The 17924-nt window shown below is 43.8% G+C and overlaps 1 protein-coding gene across 1 annotated transcript in view; it reads right to left on the bottom strand.

Annotated features, from left to right (window-relative positions):
* Nucleotides 1-17924, bottom strand: part of lrp1aa (low density lipoprotein receptor-related protein 1Aa) — a 112545-nt gene that overhangs the window by 49564 nt on the left and 45057 nt on the right. The window contains exons 7-21 of the mRNA XM_030778709.1: nucleotides 16140-16302; nucleotides 15369-15591; nucleotides 14341-14530; nucleotides 13549-13692; nucleotides 12268-12504; nucleotides 11821-12001; nucleotides 9518-9740; nucleotides 8884-9073; nucleotides 8399-8524; nucleotides 7514-7654; nucleotides 6400-6525; nucleotides 5208-5324; nucleotides 4654-4734; nucleotides 3188-3355; nucleotides 542-724 (exon numbers count right to left, since the gene is read on the bottom strand). Coding sequence (XP_030634569.1) covers nucleotides 542-724; nucleotides 3188-3355; nucleotides 4654-4734; nucleotides 5208-5324; nucleotides 6400-6525; nucleotides 7514-7654; nucleotides 8399-8524; nucleotides 8884-9073; nucleotides 9518-9740; nucleotides 11821-12001; nucleotides 12268-12504; nucleotides 13549-13692; nucleotides 14341-14530; nucleotides 15369-15591; nucleotides 16140-16302 — 2493 coding nt within the window. The remainder of the gene's footprint in view (nucleotides 1-541; nucleotides 725-3187; nucleotides 3356-4653; nucleotides 4735-5207; nucleotides 5325-6399; nucleotides 6526-7513; nucleotides 7655-8398; nucleotides 8525-8883; nucleotides 9074-9517; nucleotides 9741-11820; nucleotides 12002-12267; nucleotides 12505-13548; nucleotides 13693-14340; nucleotides 14531-15368; nucleotides 15592-16139; nucleotides 16303-17924) is intronic.

Here is a 17924-nt window from a genome sequence, read left to right as displayed (position 1 = left end):
CTGTAAGTGAGAGAGTGAGTGTTTGTGTGTGTGTGAGAGAGAAAGAGAGATAGAGAGAGAGACTGTGTGTGAGTAAGAGAGAGAGAGAGAGAGAGAGAGAGAGAGCAAGAGAGAGAGAGAGAGTGTGTGTGTGTGTGTGAGTGTGTGTGTGTGTATAAGATGAAGGTTAAAACAGCAAATGGTCCATTAGGAGACACAGCAGGCATTCAGTTAATATAAGTAGTACGTAAGAGTAGCAAGAAATCATATCAACTTTAGTAACAAGAGCAACATGAACTGCACTACCAATTGCACATCCCATATGTTCAAACTAAAACATCCCTCACATCAGCTACCATGGAAACAGAATCATGTGACAAAACAGCATATTGAGTGACTTTGTCATAGAGATCAGAGATACTTAACCCATCTGATACTTAATCCATTTTCATTTCCACGCAGGTCTATAGATCCCTCACTGAAAATTCAATATTCAAAATAATCCACTGACAACTTATTTACAACTACAAAAGTACCCAACCAATCTCTACCCATGCCTCACCGGAGTCCCGGCAGCCAAACTTGACTGCAGGGTCACAGATGTGTGTGACGCCCTCACAGTACTTCTCATCGCTCAGGTCCATGCAGTCTGTATCTCCATCACAGCGCCAGCGCATGGGAATACACAGCCCATCCATGTTACACTGGAACTCATCAGTGTGACAGCCTCCAGGAGGCCGCGTGGCTACAGGGACAGAGAGAGAGACAGTAAGAGAGAGAGAGAGAGAGAGAGAGAGAGAGATCTGAGTAACAAGGACAAGATCGTCCTATTGCTACACACAGCTCCATCATCTTCAACCTCACATGGTAAAGAATGTAAAAGTTCTGCTCCTGTTAAAACATTCTGATTGCTGTTAATATCACAGGTACTGTGTTTTTCTCATTGTCATATTAGTATGTCCTGTCATATTAGCATGTCCTCTCACTGATATAAGTTTGAAAATATGACTCTACTGTTCGTGACAAACATATCAATGAGGCAATTTGAATTGAACTGAACTGAAATAGAGGAGAGGGGTGAGAGAGTGAAAGAGAGAGAGAGAGATGTAAGTGCACTTTGTGGAAAATGGGTGAAAAACAAGGTAACCCAGCCCTTCCTGATTATTTGGAGGTTTGGAGATTATTTGGAGGTTTGTGCTTCATTCTGATGAAGGGTGAAGACTTGCGGTGTTTCAATATTTATGGGTCCATAAATGCCTCTACATTACATAACTTCAATAACCACACAAATAACAAATTAATCAAAAAAAGGCCTATAAGATCCAGAAATCTTCTTAAACCCGGAGGGTCGAATAACTCTCTCACAGGCACAAGAACAGACAATACAGAGTCGTTTGGAGGGGAAAAAACTTAACAGAAGCTACGCTCCATTGATAATTCTCCCATTACATCACTCCAGACCTGGCATTTCACAAAAGGCTGGAGGGGCGAAAAGTTAGCGTTTGGCAAAACTGTGGTGCCTAATGATGCAGAGGAGTCTGTGAGAAACGCTCGCAATCCGCCCTCCGCCCTCCGCCTTCACGACGGTCCTTATTCATTAAAAAAAAATAAAAATACCATTACAGAACTGACACGGCCTGTGAGAAAGTGTCGACTGCTGGCGCACAGAGAGGACTGTTCCACAGGCAAAAAAACGCATATGGCAGCAAAGAGAAAGCATTCAACTGAATCTTTTATGAAAGATCCCACGTCAAATACATCATTAGCTACAAAAACACCCGGAGAAATGCAGAGAGAGAGAGAAGCAAAGGACAACCGCTCATTTGGGTCAAATATTCAATGTAAGACTTAAACATGAAGTGGACGTCATTTCTTATTGCATAAACCACATAAGTAAGTGTGATTTAGCAACTTCGTTGATAAATATTAATACATCATAATAACGGGTTGAGGGGTAAATGATGCGACTGCGTAAACTTGTCTAGAATTGTAATAATCCCAAAGCCTGAAATGACACAGATCTGGCATCAAATCCATATCTGACACAAAGAACAAAGGCTCAACACGTCACTTCCAGAATAGAGGCGTGATTTCATAATGCAAAATGCAAAAGCAGCGACTTTGGAGCAAATGGTTGCCGGTTGGCATGGAGATCAGAGCGGGGACGGAGCTAGCAAAGAGCTTCTCCAAAAAACTGTAGAAAATATTACAATTTAAACAAGTAGTTTAGGATTCCGGTTTATAGGTATGTGGAAAAAAACAAGAAACAGAGAGAAAGTGGGACAGAGGGGCAGGCAGACAGACAAAACAGAGTAAGAGAGAAAGAGATTGACGGAGATGGAGGATATCTGTGTAAGTAGTGACTGTAAGTTCCAAACAGGGACTTTGACCTGAGACCACAGATGAGCTGCAGTAAAGTAACTGAGAGGTTTCCACAGGAAAAAAAACCAAAAAACTAATGCAATAAGCTAATGCCATGTAATCGTAAGCACATACGAGTGCATTTGTGTGTATGCTGCTTTGTGTGCAAGACCTGGCTATGCATAAAGAGTGGAAAAATGGATGCTGAACTGGTTCTCCTCAGGCAGCGTGCCCAGTTAGCCTGGCCTGACCTTTATTAAAGCCTCACAGTTCCGACTGTACCACTCCAAACTCATCACGGGGGAAAGACGAGCTTTGGCTCAGCCCATTAAGCAGCAATGTGGATAAACTCTGAGCTTTTAATGACAGAAACCGACCTCGAATATGAATAAACTCTCGGATAGATTTCTTTCATAAACTGTTTAAGTACAGCCACAATTAAAATGGGAGAAAAAAAAACACCTTTTTTTTTTTTTTTTTGGGAACCATGCTCTGAGTATCAGTGTATGTTGGTGTTGCCATTAAACATGACTGGTGGGCTAGGGGCCCCAGCAGGTCTATGCAGAGATCTGTTAAAAAACCTCTGGGCTGATTACTGGGGTGATGAGTTGGAGGTTCACACTTCACTTCACCCTGATTGGTCCGTTAGTCAGAGACATTCATTCTAACTGGTCTGACTGAGCATCAGTTTCTGTTGTTTTACAATGACGAAACACCAGACAGGTGGATTAAACTCTCACCCTGATTGGTTGGTTAGTCATACTAATACATTCTAATTGGTTTATGACTGAGCAGTATCTGTTGTTTTATAGTGACTAATCACCAGACAGGTGGATTAAACTCTTACCCTGATTGGTGCAGTTGGCGTGTGTCTCATCGCTGTAGTCTCCACAGTCATTGTCTCCGTCGCAGGTCCAGTAATCGGGAATGCAGCGGCCGCTGTTGCATTTGAACTGAGCGCTGGAGCAGGAATGACTGCAACCCGCCTCGTCACTGTTATCACCACAGTCATTATCTGAAACACAACATGTCATCATTTATCTTCCTCATTACTCATTTATACATCAACATCTTTTTTTTTTTTCCTCTAAGAGGCACTTCAGTTTACCCACTACTGACAGTGCTCATGAATGCCTCACATGTTCAATGTTTATTGCTCATGTCAGTGAAATATGAGTCCTGTAAATAAATAAACAAACAAGGCAGAGAACAGACTGATGGAAGAGGTGATGAAAGATTTCAGAGACGTATCTCTGAAAAGTATTCGAGCAACATATAATATACATTTATGTAAAGTACACAATGCATTTGAAATAAAGTAGTACAAGTGCATCTGAAACAGCATAACAGAGCATAACATAAGCATAACAGTAAAGTAAATGATAAAAAAAATCACAGAAACTGCATAGATCAGACCATGCACCATGAGAAAAGAGCCCTCTATACACTGAGGCAACCCACACCTGACACCTACTATTTTAGGCAAAATCAACACCTCAAAAAGTCATTTTGTGTCACTTGTATTTTCAAATTTTTACAAATATACATTGTAAAACATACAATGAATCTTGAACATTTAAACACTTTTCATAGTTCAAATAAAGTGTTTAAAAGTCACGGTATATTGCTGATAAATGACCAGAGATATTAAGAGACAGCAGACAATCTCCTGCTTCATGAGTCCCACCCAATCCCTGTGGCACAGTGTTCTGTGCTATTCCAGTTACATATCTATATATATTACGGTGCATGTTGATCTATGCACTAACCGGTTGGGTTCGGACAATTCAACTCATCAGAGCCATCCCCACAATCCTTTTCTGCAACACAGAGCCAATCGGAGACAGGGGGCGGGGCAAATAAGCACAGAGAACAAGACATTATGTCACAAAACAAACAAGGACAATGAGCTACTGAAGAAAAAAAGAAAAAAGAAAACAAGACACACACCCAAACAGCAAATGCTGTAAGACTACAGAAAGCAAGTAACTATCCAAAACTATAAAAAAAACAAATAAACAAGACACAGTGGTCGCACAGAAAGGCCATAACATGTGACTATGAACTCATCACTAAAAACAAAACAAAATTAAAAAAAAAAAAAGAGCCATGCATATACGTGCACACACACATACACATACACACACACAGGCACATTCACACACACAACACACACAAACTGGACGAGCCAACAACAAAATTCTTATACGAGTTGCAGACAAAACAAACCTAAACTGAAATGATCATGCTAAGAGTCAAACAGAGCAGAAATGGCGACAGCCAGGAGAAGAGAGAGGCAGAGGAGAAACTCACCGTTATCACAACGCCAGTTGATGTTGATGCAGCGTCCGTTGTTACAGGTAAACTGAGTTAGGGGGAAGCAGGTTGGGTATGCTAGAGAAGATCATATAAAATACACAAAATACTGTAACCATTTAATTTAACCAGCCAAAATACTTTACACTTCACAAACCTACACCCACAAACCCACAGCTCCGGCACGGGTCTCCCTGATCTAACACACCTACCTCAGCTATCAAGAGCCTCCTGATTAACTAATGAGTGGGGTGTGTTTGGACATCAGGTGCAATGTGCAGTGCTGTGGATTACAAGGAGCAGGACTGGGGAACATTGGCCCAAGCATGACCGAATGTTTAACACACGTACATTTTCAAAGGAGCAGAGAAAGAATCCAGTGGTATTTAACAAAACCCAGTTCCAGAGGGTAAGTATAAGAGCAGCTTCACTCTGCTCATGACTGAGAAATGATGTGTGATATGCCGGGGGTGACGTAGCAGGAGCGGAGAAACCATTCACGTTAATAAAGTTTGTACAAGAGCTTTGCAAAACACGCTGGGTCAATTTACCGCAAGACGCAGGCTCGTCAGAGCGATCTCCGCAGTCGTCGTCCAGGTCACACGTCCAGGAGTTGGGAATACAGCGACCGCTCGCACACGAGAACTGGTTGGGAGGACACGTCCGAGCTAAGAAGGGTTGAAAAAAGGGTTTAAGTTTGTGAGGAACAGAAAAAGAAACATCCTCTTTCTTCCTTCCTTCCTCTGTTTGGAATTAAACCTGCTTTATGATCTGGGCTTTCATAGCACTTGCCTTGGTTTAGTGTTTCTCTTTAAGTAATACTCCCATCATTGCATCGGAAGCGTTTACCTTCAAATGCCTTTTCTGCTTTTTCACATACACCTGGACTTTCTTCAGCACAAAGGAGAACCGCTTTAATAAATGTTTATGATCTGTATGGATGAGGTGTCTTGAGATGGATGTTGTTTCAGGTTTTTCAAGGGTTTTTGTGTTCAGAACAAATCTGACGGATATTCAGAATTTTCAGATCAGGATCTGTGATCATGTGTTTATTACTGGTGATACCAAGTCAGGTCCATGGTAGGTAAACACTGTATTAAGATGTTCCTCATAAAGGGCTGTTATCTTAAACATATTTGTCTACTCTGCACTGATAGCAATTTCAGTGGGACAGCTAAATGAGAGTCAGAGAAAAGGGTAAATGGAGAACATTTCTCAAGCCCATGACAGGAGAATAAAACTATGCGGCTGACCTTTTGGAAATGGTAAAAAGGCTTAAGTGAAATGACAAGGGCAGGGGGTGTCACTCCTCTGTGCTTATTCAGACGAGGAGTGAGAGTTCAGGCCCAGCTTAAGCTCTGACACTCTGCTAAAGGTCAATAGCCTTGTATAGACTTCTCTTAGGAAATGCAGACAGCTAGCTGCAAAGTGCATTGTACTGAATACTCTTTCTCTGTGTGTGTGTGCGTGGGTGTGTGTGTGTCCATGTCCTCTATATGAGAACACAGGTGTGTTTGTGTTTGTGCTCTCTAGTGGAGCATACATGTGTCTGGATGTGTATGTGTTTGTGGGTGTCTGTCCTCTGTTGGAGCATACACGTGTCTGGGCGTGTGTGTGTGAGTGTGTGTGTGTGTGTGTGTGTCTGTCCTCTAGTGGACCATACACGTGTGTGAATGTGTGTGTGTGTGTGTGTGTGAGTGTGTGTGTGTGTGTGTGTGTGTGTGTGTGTGTGAGAGAGAGTACCTGAACATGTGGTATTGGATTCATCCTCATTATTACCACAATCATTGTCTCCATCACAGAGCCAGCGTCTGGGGATGCAACGGTTATTCTGGCACTTAAAGCGATCAGTGGGACATGTGTGCTGATCTACGCACACACACACATGCGCGCACACACACACACACACACACACACACACACACACACATATACACACACACACACACACACACACACACACACAAGAGAAAGAGAGAGGGGGCGAGAGAGAGAGAGAGAGAGAGAGAGAGAGAGAGAGAGAGAGAGAGAGAGAGAATGATCACAAGGTCAGGTTAAGAATGAGGTCAACATATGTGTATGTTTGCAGGTGTGTGTGGGTGTGTGTAATAAAGAGGTGGACACAGGGCAGGAGGACCAGATACAACAGACCATTGAATACATTCACAACACAGAAGGGCAGGCAGGAGCAGGAGCAGAAATAACCTTGGAAACTAATGAGAGTGGCAGGGTTATATCTGAAGAGGATCTCTTGCAGGCAGAGAGAGAGTGAAGGAGCAGGGACACTGCAGACAGGCACAAATGACTTGGTGGGAAAGTAAAACTGAGATTAATACAGAACCTGGGCGAAGAGCTATCTGTGTAATGATTTGACTCACAAATATGGATAACCTGTTGTCTGAGCACAGACACGCAAGAATACCACCCAAAAGCATATTCACACACTCCAGCGACATTCACACAATATTAACAGTTTCTTTTTAGAGGTACAAGAAGATAAATAAAGAGATAGAGACAGACAACTGCAGCCAGACCAGTAGAACAGTAAATGTGTATGGAATAGAGAGAGAAAAGTGACACATCTTAGTGATGGTATTCCACTCCATTCTCTTTTACAGTTTGTTACACCTCAGAGATTTAATCAACACAGCTGTTCTGTCATTTATATTATAACTGGGAACTTTAAACGTTTCCAAAATTAGCTTCAAAATATTTTCAAAGTACAGAGCTAAACTTTTTTATTATTATAGACTGTTGTAAACCTTTGTAGGTGGGGGCTGATATGGTTTAAAGATTTAACTGCTCTACTGAAAGTTGTGGTTTGTGTGTGTGTGTGTGTGTGTGTGTGTGTACTCACGACAGAGTTCAGGGGCTTCGTCACTGTTGTCTAGACAGTCGTTGTCTCCATCACACTTCCAGCGGTCTTGAATACATCGGTTGTTCTTGCAGGCAAATTCACCTGGCTGACACTGCGGAGGTGGAATGTAGGACGGGTTCGCTGTGGACACACACACACGTACACACACACACACACACACACACACACACACACACAGTGGAGAGGTCAATGCAGATGCAGACTAGCAATTAGTCTTTGACTAAAACAGAACAGGAAGTGGAAGCAGGCAAGTGGAATATGGACAAAACTGCAAAAGCGTATGTGTGGTACTGGTTTGAGCCAACAGAAAAATGAATAAATGTTCCACACACAGAGGATTTTAGCACTTTATTTGGAGGTCTTAACGTTAATATTTTAATGCAGTCAATATCACAGCCAGCCCAAATTATATTTCTTGTCAAAACTTCAGAATTCGTTCTAAGAGGGTTGCCAGGCTCGTTCCAAACAGGAGCGCTGCATTTCCTCATGCTGAGCAACTCATTTCATTCTCACTCTTTCTGTAGTGAAAAGAAGTGCAGTGGAAATCCCTAGCTAATCTTCGTAATCCTTCATCTCTTTAGATTTGCCACTTAGGTCATGTTCCAGCTGACTGAAACTTTGGAGCATGTGATGTGTTTCCTCGCGCTCTGTTAGGACCCGGGGGATTTACTCCAGCGTTTATGTGGATCCAGAACACCCGATCCCTGTAGTCTTAAACCTCTGTGTCCTTGTTGGTTATCAATTATCGTTTAAGTAACATTTAGGGGAAGAGCCTTCATCTCCAGGCTGTATAGGAGAGGACATAGGAGGGATCTTTTTCATTCTGTGTGTGTGTGTGTGTGTGTGTGTGTGTGTGTGGGTTACCTTTGCAGCTGGTGTTGTCCGCCGGATCTAGAAGCTGGTCCTCAGCACAGGCACATGTTCGGCCCACTGGAGTGGCCAGACACAGACTGCTACAGCCTCCGTTATTCGCACGGCATGCGTTAGTACCTGCAACACAGACACACACACACACACACACACAACACACATACAGGCACGCACACACATATGTACACACACACACACACACAAATTTTAGCTGACTTTCAGCCTCATGCCCTATGGAAAACACAGAAGTCTTGGATGCAATTAAACAACCCAAAAACAACAATCCACAAAAAACAGTCCTGCACCGATACATTGTGTTGTTCCATAACTCTCTCACTTCACACAGACCACACTGAATAAAGAGATTCCAGTGTGAGGAACTACTGGAAAGAACTTCAGATCAACTTTTAACGTCATTTGCTACCACAAACATGGGAAAACTATGGAAAGTATGGAAAGCCAAAAGGGGCAAAAAGGACCTTGCTGTTGTTGTGCGTCATACATCCTGATCTCGAATATGGGCGGTCTCTCGTTACGCAGGAGCGTGACGGTCTTGGTGTTCTGGTCCAGCTTGTAAATGCTGCCACTCCGGTACTCGTTCCAGAAGAGAAGATGTTTGTAGTGGCACAGGCCAAAGGCGTGGTTCAGCTCCTGTCCCTCGTACACTGTCTGAAATCAAACAGAAAGGAGGAAAAGAACCGTTCAAACGTCTGTTTTAATTAGCAAAAGTAACCGGAGCTTGTAAAGGAGTTGAGCATGCCAGTGTGATTGAATATTTCATTAATCTTATTTCCTCATTTTCAATTAACACGTCAAAAACTCAGAGACCAGATCACCTAAAACCCAAATGGGTTCCACTTATGTAATATTAATGGTTCCTAATACCCATGAATTTATGATTACATAATGTAATTTGATATATGATTACATAATTTGAGTGTGTGGAAAAACAGGAAGGATACGCACATTGGTTTGTGTGTATAATATGCAGTGTCATGAACTCAGGTCCAGTGTGATAATAGGTTTAATACACCCAGCGTGATACAGGCTAGAATATGTTTGGGTGAGAATGTTATGTTATATGAAAGGTCTCATGGCTTTTTGTGTTCTTACCGTGCGTTCTGTGTTGGTGAGGTTAACCATCTCAATGCGGTCATAATAGGCGTCCACCCAGTACAGAACCCCCTGAGGGATGTCCAAACTCAGGCCGTTAGGCCACAGAACCGTCTTGGAGGTCAGGAGCACGTTCCGGTTGGTTCCGTCCATCCAGGCTCTTTCAATTTTGCCCCTTTTGCTCTCCTTTGGGTCCTCTTCCCAGTCAGTCCAATACATCCAGCTACATGAAATACATTCACAGTCACAAAGAGCAGGAGTGGGAGTGTGTGTGTATGTGTGTGTGTGTGTGTGTGTGTGTGTGTATGTTTCTGTGAGTGTGTGTATGCGTGTGTGCAGTTCCAGTCACAGTATGGAAAACAGATTAAAACTTGACAAGGGGCTTACAAAGGTCACTGTTTCTATTCAACCTCAACTGCTGACTAAAGTCTTTCCCACACTACTGTTCAAATCAACGCTTCAAACTCGTGAGACAAAGGGAGAAATACAGAAGCGTCTCTATTCCAATACATTTCAACTTTTGTGAATGCATGTCTATAAATGTTAAAGTGCATCAAATGGGCATTCTGTTACATAATCCAGTCTATTAGACGGGCTCATCGCAGCCTTTTCCCTAGTGGCACTGCAAGCTGCAGGTGACTGATTGGGTGTGTTAGTGAGGGTGACTGCTTCACACCAGGGGGTTGTTTGTACGCTCGTCTTGAAGTCATTTGCAATCTGAAGTGGACGTGACTCTTGGGGAAAGAGGGCAAACCAGGTCGCATGCAGATGAGGGGAGAAGATAAGACTGGTTTTAGAAGCATGCTGGGAATGCCTTTCCCTTTAGCAGACTTCATTTGGACAGCACTACCATCACAACCCTGTTAGAAACACTTCATTATAAAAACAAGGGCAAGAAAGAAAGAAAGAATGAAAGAAAGAAAGAAAAAAAGAAAGAAAGAAAGAAAGAAAGAAAGAAAGAAAGAAAGAAAGAAAGAAAGAAAGAAAGAAAGAAAGAAAGAAAGAAAGAAAGAAAGAAAGAAAGGTGTAAATGGAGGGGAAGTTGGAGATTTGAGGTAAGGCACATAGGAGACAGACAGGGTTTAAATGAGAGAACTGTAAATAGATTATGTTGGAGAGACTGCCAGAGAAAAACACTATGAGGGAGAGATTTAGGGTGGAAGAAAAATGACAGGAGCTGATAAAAAAGCATAAACACAATAATAAACAGTTTGATTAAGGCTGGAGGCAGAGGGAGGGAGAGAAAATAAGGGGGTAAAGGAAGAGTGTAATTGTTTGTTTTGTGCTTTGAGAGGACTGAGGCTAGCCAAGTGTGACAGATGACGGGTCTGACAGTGGACCAGCTGCCCAGCTCCAACTGTCCCTGTGAGGTCACACTCCTCCTCATCTCTCTCTCTTTCTTTCTTTCTCTCTCTCTCACTCTCTCATGCACACACACACACACACACACAAATTCTCATAATGTCTCTCTCTCTCTCTCTCTCTCTCTCTTTCTTTCTCTCTCTCTCACTCTCTCATGCACACACACACACACACACACACACACGCACACAAATTCTCATAATGTCTCTCTCTCTCTCTCTCTCTTATACATGCACACACACACACAAAGTCCTCATTATATCTCTCCCATACACACACACACACATACACACACACACACACATCATCTTTTTCATACACTCACACAAATTCCTTATCATCTCTCACACCACATACAACATAACACCTTATCACCTCTACCTGAAACACACACACGCACACACGCGCGCACACACACACAGACATACACACACACACATTCAGCATGTAAAGAAGTGAGCTCATTAAGGAACACTTGGTGTATGTCACCTTCAGCTTTCACAAACACAGCCAAGGTTAAGGCCTTAACATCACCTACTCACAGCTTGCCTCGTCATTAAACCGCCCTGCTGCTTCCTCAGATGCCTTCTATTCACGGCAAAGTCCCCCACGCTTTCACATAACCCTCTCTAATGCTTAGGTTGACCTTGTTCAGCAAAAATATTCCAGACAAACTAATCAACATAAATCTATTCAACAACATCCGATACCACGACCATCCCGACCTCCAGACGCAGACACTGTCTTACCTCAACAACGCTGAATATTTTTAACCAAACACTTCATTCTACACCCACCTCCCACATAAGTTCAAAGGCAAGATCAGTTAACAGCGATGTTCACCTAGAACTCATGCCAGAGTACAACTATGTACTAGAGTGCAGTTCCTGGCTCTTTCAGCACCTGCCATGGATATGTTCCTATTTGTTCCCGTAGCTCACCCGTGTCGGGGGTCCACCACAATGGCGCGAGGGTGGGTCATCTTGCCCTCGATGAGAGTTTTGCGGGTCTGTGAGGCTTTCTCCAGTCTGGCCACACTGATGGTTTTCTTGGGCCCGTCGTCGGTCCAGTACAGGTTATTAGCCATCCAGTCCACAGCAATACCCTCTACAGTGTGAATACCTGCAAAAACATTACAGCAAGAAATCCAGTGGATTCGGGATTGCATCCTCACAAAGACGGACCCTTCTCCTCCGATCAATACTAAGCCCAATTCTTTAACTGATTTCTCCCCCCAATGTGAGCGTGGGACATTCTGGTTTGGCTGTTAAACACCATGAGATGCTCTACACTTGCACTCTGAAATCCCCAATCCACAAACAAACCGAGTGAGTGCGTGACGGAGTGAAAAACCAGCTCCGGAATCAGAGGGGCAGTTGTTCCGTTACCTTCTTTGAGGATGATGTCCCTCTCTGTCCCGTCGATCTTCTGGCGGCCGATGATGTAACTGGTGGCGTCAGCGAAGTAGATGAAGCTGCTCTGGGCGTGGAAGTCCAGGGCCCTGGGGTTCATCAGGTTCTCTATGGGAATCATGTACTCATCCGGAACCTTAGCGTTCATGTCCATGCCCCGGATGACCCCAGGACGACCTTTACCGTACACCAGGAACAACTCGTGCTCCGGCTCTGGGAACGACAGGAAAACGGACTCGCGGGTTTAATCAAAGCTTTTACTGGATGAAACAGACATGATATTAAGTACTTTTCTTTCAATAACGTTTAACACTCGTGTCTATTTTCAGTCAGTATGTGACATGTATAAATAGTTTGTTTTATTATAGTATAAATCAGTCCTTGGAAATGGAAAGTAAGGAAATAAAAAAAGCCGCGTCTCTTTCTGTTGGTGTTTGAAGATTGCTTTCCTTGGTGCATATGATAACAAATATTCATTATGTTTTTATGGAACTGTCTCTGCAGTTCAGAAATATAGACTTAAACACAGAAATCAGAATTTTGATTACCGTGGATGGTACGACTAACATGTAGTCGAGATATCTCTCCCACGATCAATATTCAATTCCGTCAAGTCTGCTTCAAGGGCATGTTTTGAGGTTGTTCACCAAAAGTAAATCAATAATATCCACAGTGTTTTGATCAATGAATATTTACACCAAACCACAGAGCACAATCAATGTAGTGAGGGTCACTGGGGAAAAAAAAAGACTTTCATTTTACAGGACTCAGCAAACAAGAGGACGTTATTTCAAACAGTCTTTATTATCAGATGGGTCTTCTGGAACAACCTTAGGCTCTATTGTTAGGCTTTAGCCTCCAACAGTAAACTACTTTTCTTCTCTTTGGTTTGGTACTTAAGTTACTATGGTGAATACGTCCATAGTAACTGAAGTATAGCGTGAGTTGAGTCTGATGGTTTCAGGCCACCGTGACTGTGTCTTAGTGAGTGTTAATTGTGGACAAAGAAGGACGGACTGAAAGGAGGACTGGCAGCTGTAAAGCCTATTGAGTAAAAGGATGAAATGATCCACTAATCTCACATTTCATTTGAAAAAGTATGCCCGAAAAGCCAAAATGTATGTGCGATTTATGAACCCTCGCCAAATAAGTCGTTCTGTTGTGACTGAACAATTCATTGGCTCCACACTAAGTGAAGTCATTTCTGATTGGTTGTGCTGTAGATGAACCCTAAACAAACAGCCACTGAGTACTCACTCTTGCATGACTTTCCATCACTACCCAGGCTGAACCCAGAGCGACAGCGGCAGGTCCGGCTCTTATGGTTGTTCCCCAACAGACAGATGTCAGAGCAGCCACCGGCTTTCCCAAACTGATCTGGCTCACAAGCATGGCTCCTCACTGAGACAGAGACAGACAGACAGAGAGAGGGGGAAAGGGAAAGAGAGAGAGAGCGAGAGAGAGAGAGACAGAGAGGAGACAGGGAGACAGACAGACAGACAGACAAGGAGAGAGAGAGAGAGGGAGAGAGAGAGAGAGAGAGAGAGGAGATAGGGAGACGGACAGACAGACAGACAGATAGACGGCGAGTGAGAGAGAGGTGGAGAAAGAAGTATGTAAAAGCGTTTTTTGTAGAGACACACATTTCATGTCTGTTTAGAGCTTCACTGTCGTGTTACCAGAGCAGTCACCTAAGCCCCTGTGTCGCTTTGTGATAACAGCACATTACAGGATGAGAGCTTAATCAATAGCCATTACCACTATTTCAGGAAGCACATGGGAAATCAACAGAGCTTCATTTTCACCAGAGCCGTGCTGACACATGAATATTTTATTCATTCCACCGTGTCTATAGGTCACATTAAGGTCATCTCAATTCAGCGTGTCTCTCAGCCTCACACAAGAGAGCTCTCAACAAAAACGGGAACACATATATTCAAATGTGTAATTACGTGACACCCGCAGAGATAAATGTAAAGTACCTTCAGAGAGGTTTGAATGGGGTTTTTTTTTTCAGTAAGGGACAAAGTGAGAGGGAGGTGTGGGTACCTGGGGGTTGTCGTCTCTGGTGGTAGACATGCAGTGCTCCTCCTTTGTCCACTCTGGTGACGACTTGGTAGTCGGAGCTGTTGAAGCGATTGACGCGGATCACGCTGGTCTTGGGCTGCATGTTGGCATTGTCGGAGTTGGTGGCGTAGAGATAGTTCTCGAACACCGTCAGGCCGTAAAGGTGCTCAATCTGAATAAACGTGTAAGAGAAAAGAAGGGCCATATTAAAAGTGTGTCTTTCAGTTGGATGACTTTTTATGTGGTTATGTACTGTCAACAAGACAGTTAAAAGGGTAGGCGGTGATTTGGTGCTTACGGCTATGTGATTGATGGAGGTGTGTGTGTGTGTGTGTTAATGTGAGTAAGCCTGAGAGAGAGAGAGAGAGAGAGAGAGAGAGAGAGAGAAAGAGAGATGCAGGTACAGAAGCAACTGTCAACAAAATACAACACACTTTTTATTAATAACTCTCTATACCTCTCACAAAGAAACACACACACACACAGACAAATGAAATGAGCGCTTCCTTGCCACTAAGCCTGGTGCCTAAATAAAGGCCATCAGTTGTGTGTGAGTGAAAGAACAGGGATAATGTGTTTAGAAAGGCATAGCACTCCACCGCTCAAACACACTGACAGAGAGTCCCATCAACAAGATGAATCAAAAGCTCCTAATGAAACAGCTCTGTCTGTTCAGCGCAGTCACACCATAGCTCACAACACACACACACACACACACACACACACACTGACATTTACAGTGTAACAGCGTCAGCCCAGCCCCATAGAGAGAGCCCTGTATTCACTCAGCGCTGGGAAAGCAGAGAAATCAAAGACAGATGCTTGAAAGAGGGGAACGAGGGAATGGGGATGACAGACGCGTTAAAAGCGTCGAGGGCGTTTTGGAGGTTGGGTGGGGGGATGGGGGGGGGTGCTGGAGTGGGAGGTAGGGGAAGGCTATGACCCCCTCTGGGTTGGGCTGCATTCCGCTCTGTCTGTTCACCAGTTTCCACGTCCACCGAGCTGCTCACCAGTAAGCCTTGAATGATGGTGTGCCTGTTCTTGCCCTCGTAGTCCACCACTTCGATATAGTCCAGATAGGCGTCTGCCCAGTAGACCAGCCTGTTGACCAGGTCCAGCGTGATGCCGTGAGGGAAGACGATCTTACTGTCCACCAGCTTGGTCCTGTTCTGTCCGTCCATATCGCAGCGTTCCACTTTAGGAATCTGGCCGTAGTCCGTGAAGAAAACCTTCCTGTAGAGAAAAAGAAGAAGTAAGGAGAAGAAGGAGAAAAAAAAAAGAGGCAGCTATGTCTTTGACCAAACCTCATACGACTGCTTCAAAAAGGGAAAGCTTCTTCCAGCCCTTAAAAAATGTCCAAAACCTGCTTTTATTTTTCTCCTCCAACTTGTTTTAGCATCAAAATTAAGGTTCACAAAATGGTAATTTGGAATCTTGATTATAGTAATGGAGGCATTCATTAAAGATTAGGTAGTTATTAAAAAGTAGGGTAATGACCATGACACGCATTAGCAGCCTATCTTGACTGTTAAAATAACAAAATAACATGGTCTTTCCATTAGCGTGTATGGGGGAAAAAAAAGTTGTTACTGTTCAGCGCTGCGGCTTTGGCATCAGAGGTTTGGTGTGTTTTTTTGTACAATGAAAAACAACATTATTAAAATTTCCTGGCCGTCTGACTACAGACCACATGTACCTGCACTTTGTCAGAGTGAAATGATCCTTTGGCATAAGTGTTTTGAAATAAGTGACGTGGCCAAAGTTTGTAAGTGCGGTCTCACCCCATCGTGGGGTCCAGGGCGATGCCTTTGGGGTTATAGAGCTCCTGATCCAGCAGGGTGACGCACGTGCCCCCGTCCTTGTCACACACGAAAATCCGGTCGTCCACGTCATCCACAAAGTAAAAGTTCCCAGTTAGCCAATCGATAGCCATCTGCTCCACATCTGCGGACAAAGGAGAGGAGAAGGGGAGAGAGAGAGGGGTGTGACAGAGATATGAGAGAGGAGTAAAAGAAGGAGGGACGTCCATATGCTTTGGCGGCCCACGCTGCCAAGTGTTCGTCATAAGCGAGTGTTCATTCTCAGTCATTTGGATGAAGGACAGTTTAGAGTCTGGCAGACAAAGACACCAAAACTCATGTTACACAAATATTCAAATATGAGGCAATTTTCTCTGTTTCACTGACTACTCCCCCCCCCCCCACACACACACACGCATTCACAGATTCACGCTCGCGCACACACACACACACCCAATAATACACACTAGTTGATCTTTCCAAATATTAGGTTCTGCTGGTTTTGGTCATTTCCTTGAAAGTCAGTTGAAATGTCCATGACACTGTACCAGTGTGCCAACTGACCTAAAATGAAAATGAAAAAAAAAAAAACCCTAAAATTTGACCAATTCTTACCCTTCCAGCAAAGAACCACATGCACCCTCCGTGCTCTTTAGTGAAATTCTAAAGTCATCAGATTTCCAACAGCCCAGCGGTGTCCTACACTCTGAGCCACACTCTATGACTAAAGCCCCTGAAAAGAGCTGACTGAAAAAAAAAAAAAAAAAAGAGTCTCATTCATGTTTATCTCAGCTGTAACACATCTCTTCAGCTCTGTTTCAGACCATGGCCCACATAAGAAAGGTGATAATCCGTACGCTTCAGGACCCACAGAAGTGAAACAAGTTACACAACACCTTCCCTTCTCCTCTCTCATTTGCTGTTAGTGAGAATGTGCAAAGTGCTATCACTCTCTCAGTGGTTTGTCTCTCTCTCAGTGTGCAGGAGATTTGGTAGTAGAACCCGACCCGGTTCAGGCAGAACGGAGAGCAAAAGAGTTCTCTGCCCACCGTGGGGTGTCTTCTGCTGGACGTCAATGGCCACGCATGGCAACTGAGTACAGCCTCTCACACATATTGTCCAGCTGTAGTGTCTCTTGATGAGAACTTCTCTCAATTAAAGCAATTTCGTTTCTGCCTATTCACTAGGATGGAGCCCAACCCAAAAGACATTCATTTCTGTGTGTGTGTGTGTGTGTGTGTGTGTGTGTGTGTGTGTGTGTGCACGCATGCGTTCACACACACACACACAGTATCACATTTTGTGGTGAGGTTCCTTTGCTGTCTTTAAATAGCGCTAACATTAATACTGGGGGTTGGATGACTATATTCCTAAGAGACTAACATTTTTCTTCCCCTTAACCCTCTTACAATGAAGCTTTCTGTTAGCAAAAGCTGAGTCAGGGGTCTGTCTGTGGAAAGGTCTGTGTGTGTATAAGTGTGTGTGTGTGTGTGTGTGTGTGTGTGTGTGTGTGTGGGTGTGAGTGGGTATATTATATAACCTCAAAGAAAAGGTTGTGTGTTTTAACAGCTGTTATGTGTCCACCACCAGCGCTGACCGCAGTGACACTTTCCCTTTCTGAGGGATGTAGCTCCCCTACCATTATCTCCAGTCCAGTCAACTGACCTCTGCCTCTCCCAAACACACAGACACACACACACACACACACACGCGCGTACGCGCATGTACACGCATGCACACACACGCGCACACACACACACTCAGACA

The sequence above is a fragment of the Chanos chanos genome, chromosome 6 (genome assembly GCF_902362185.1).
Source record: "Chanos chanos chromosome 6, fChaCha1.1, whole genome shotgun sequence".
NCBI lineage: Eukaryota > Metazoa > Chordata > Actinopteri > Gonorynchiformes > Chanidae > Chanos > Chanos chanos.
Note: the sequence above shows the minus strand (reverse complement) of the source record. Positions and strands in the feature narration are given on the sequence as shown.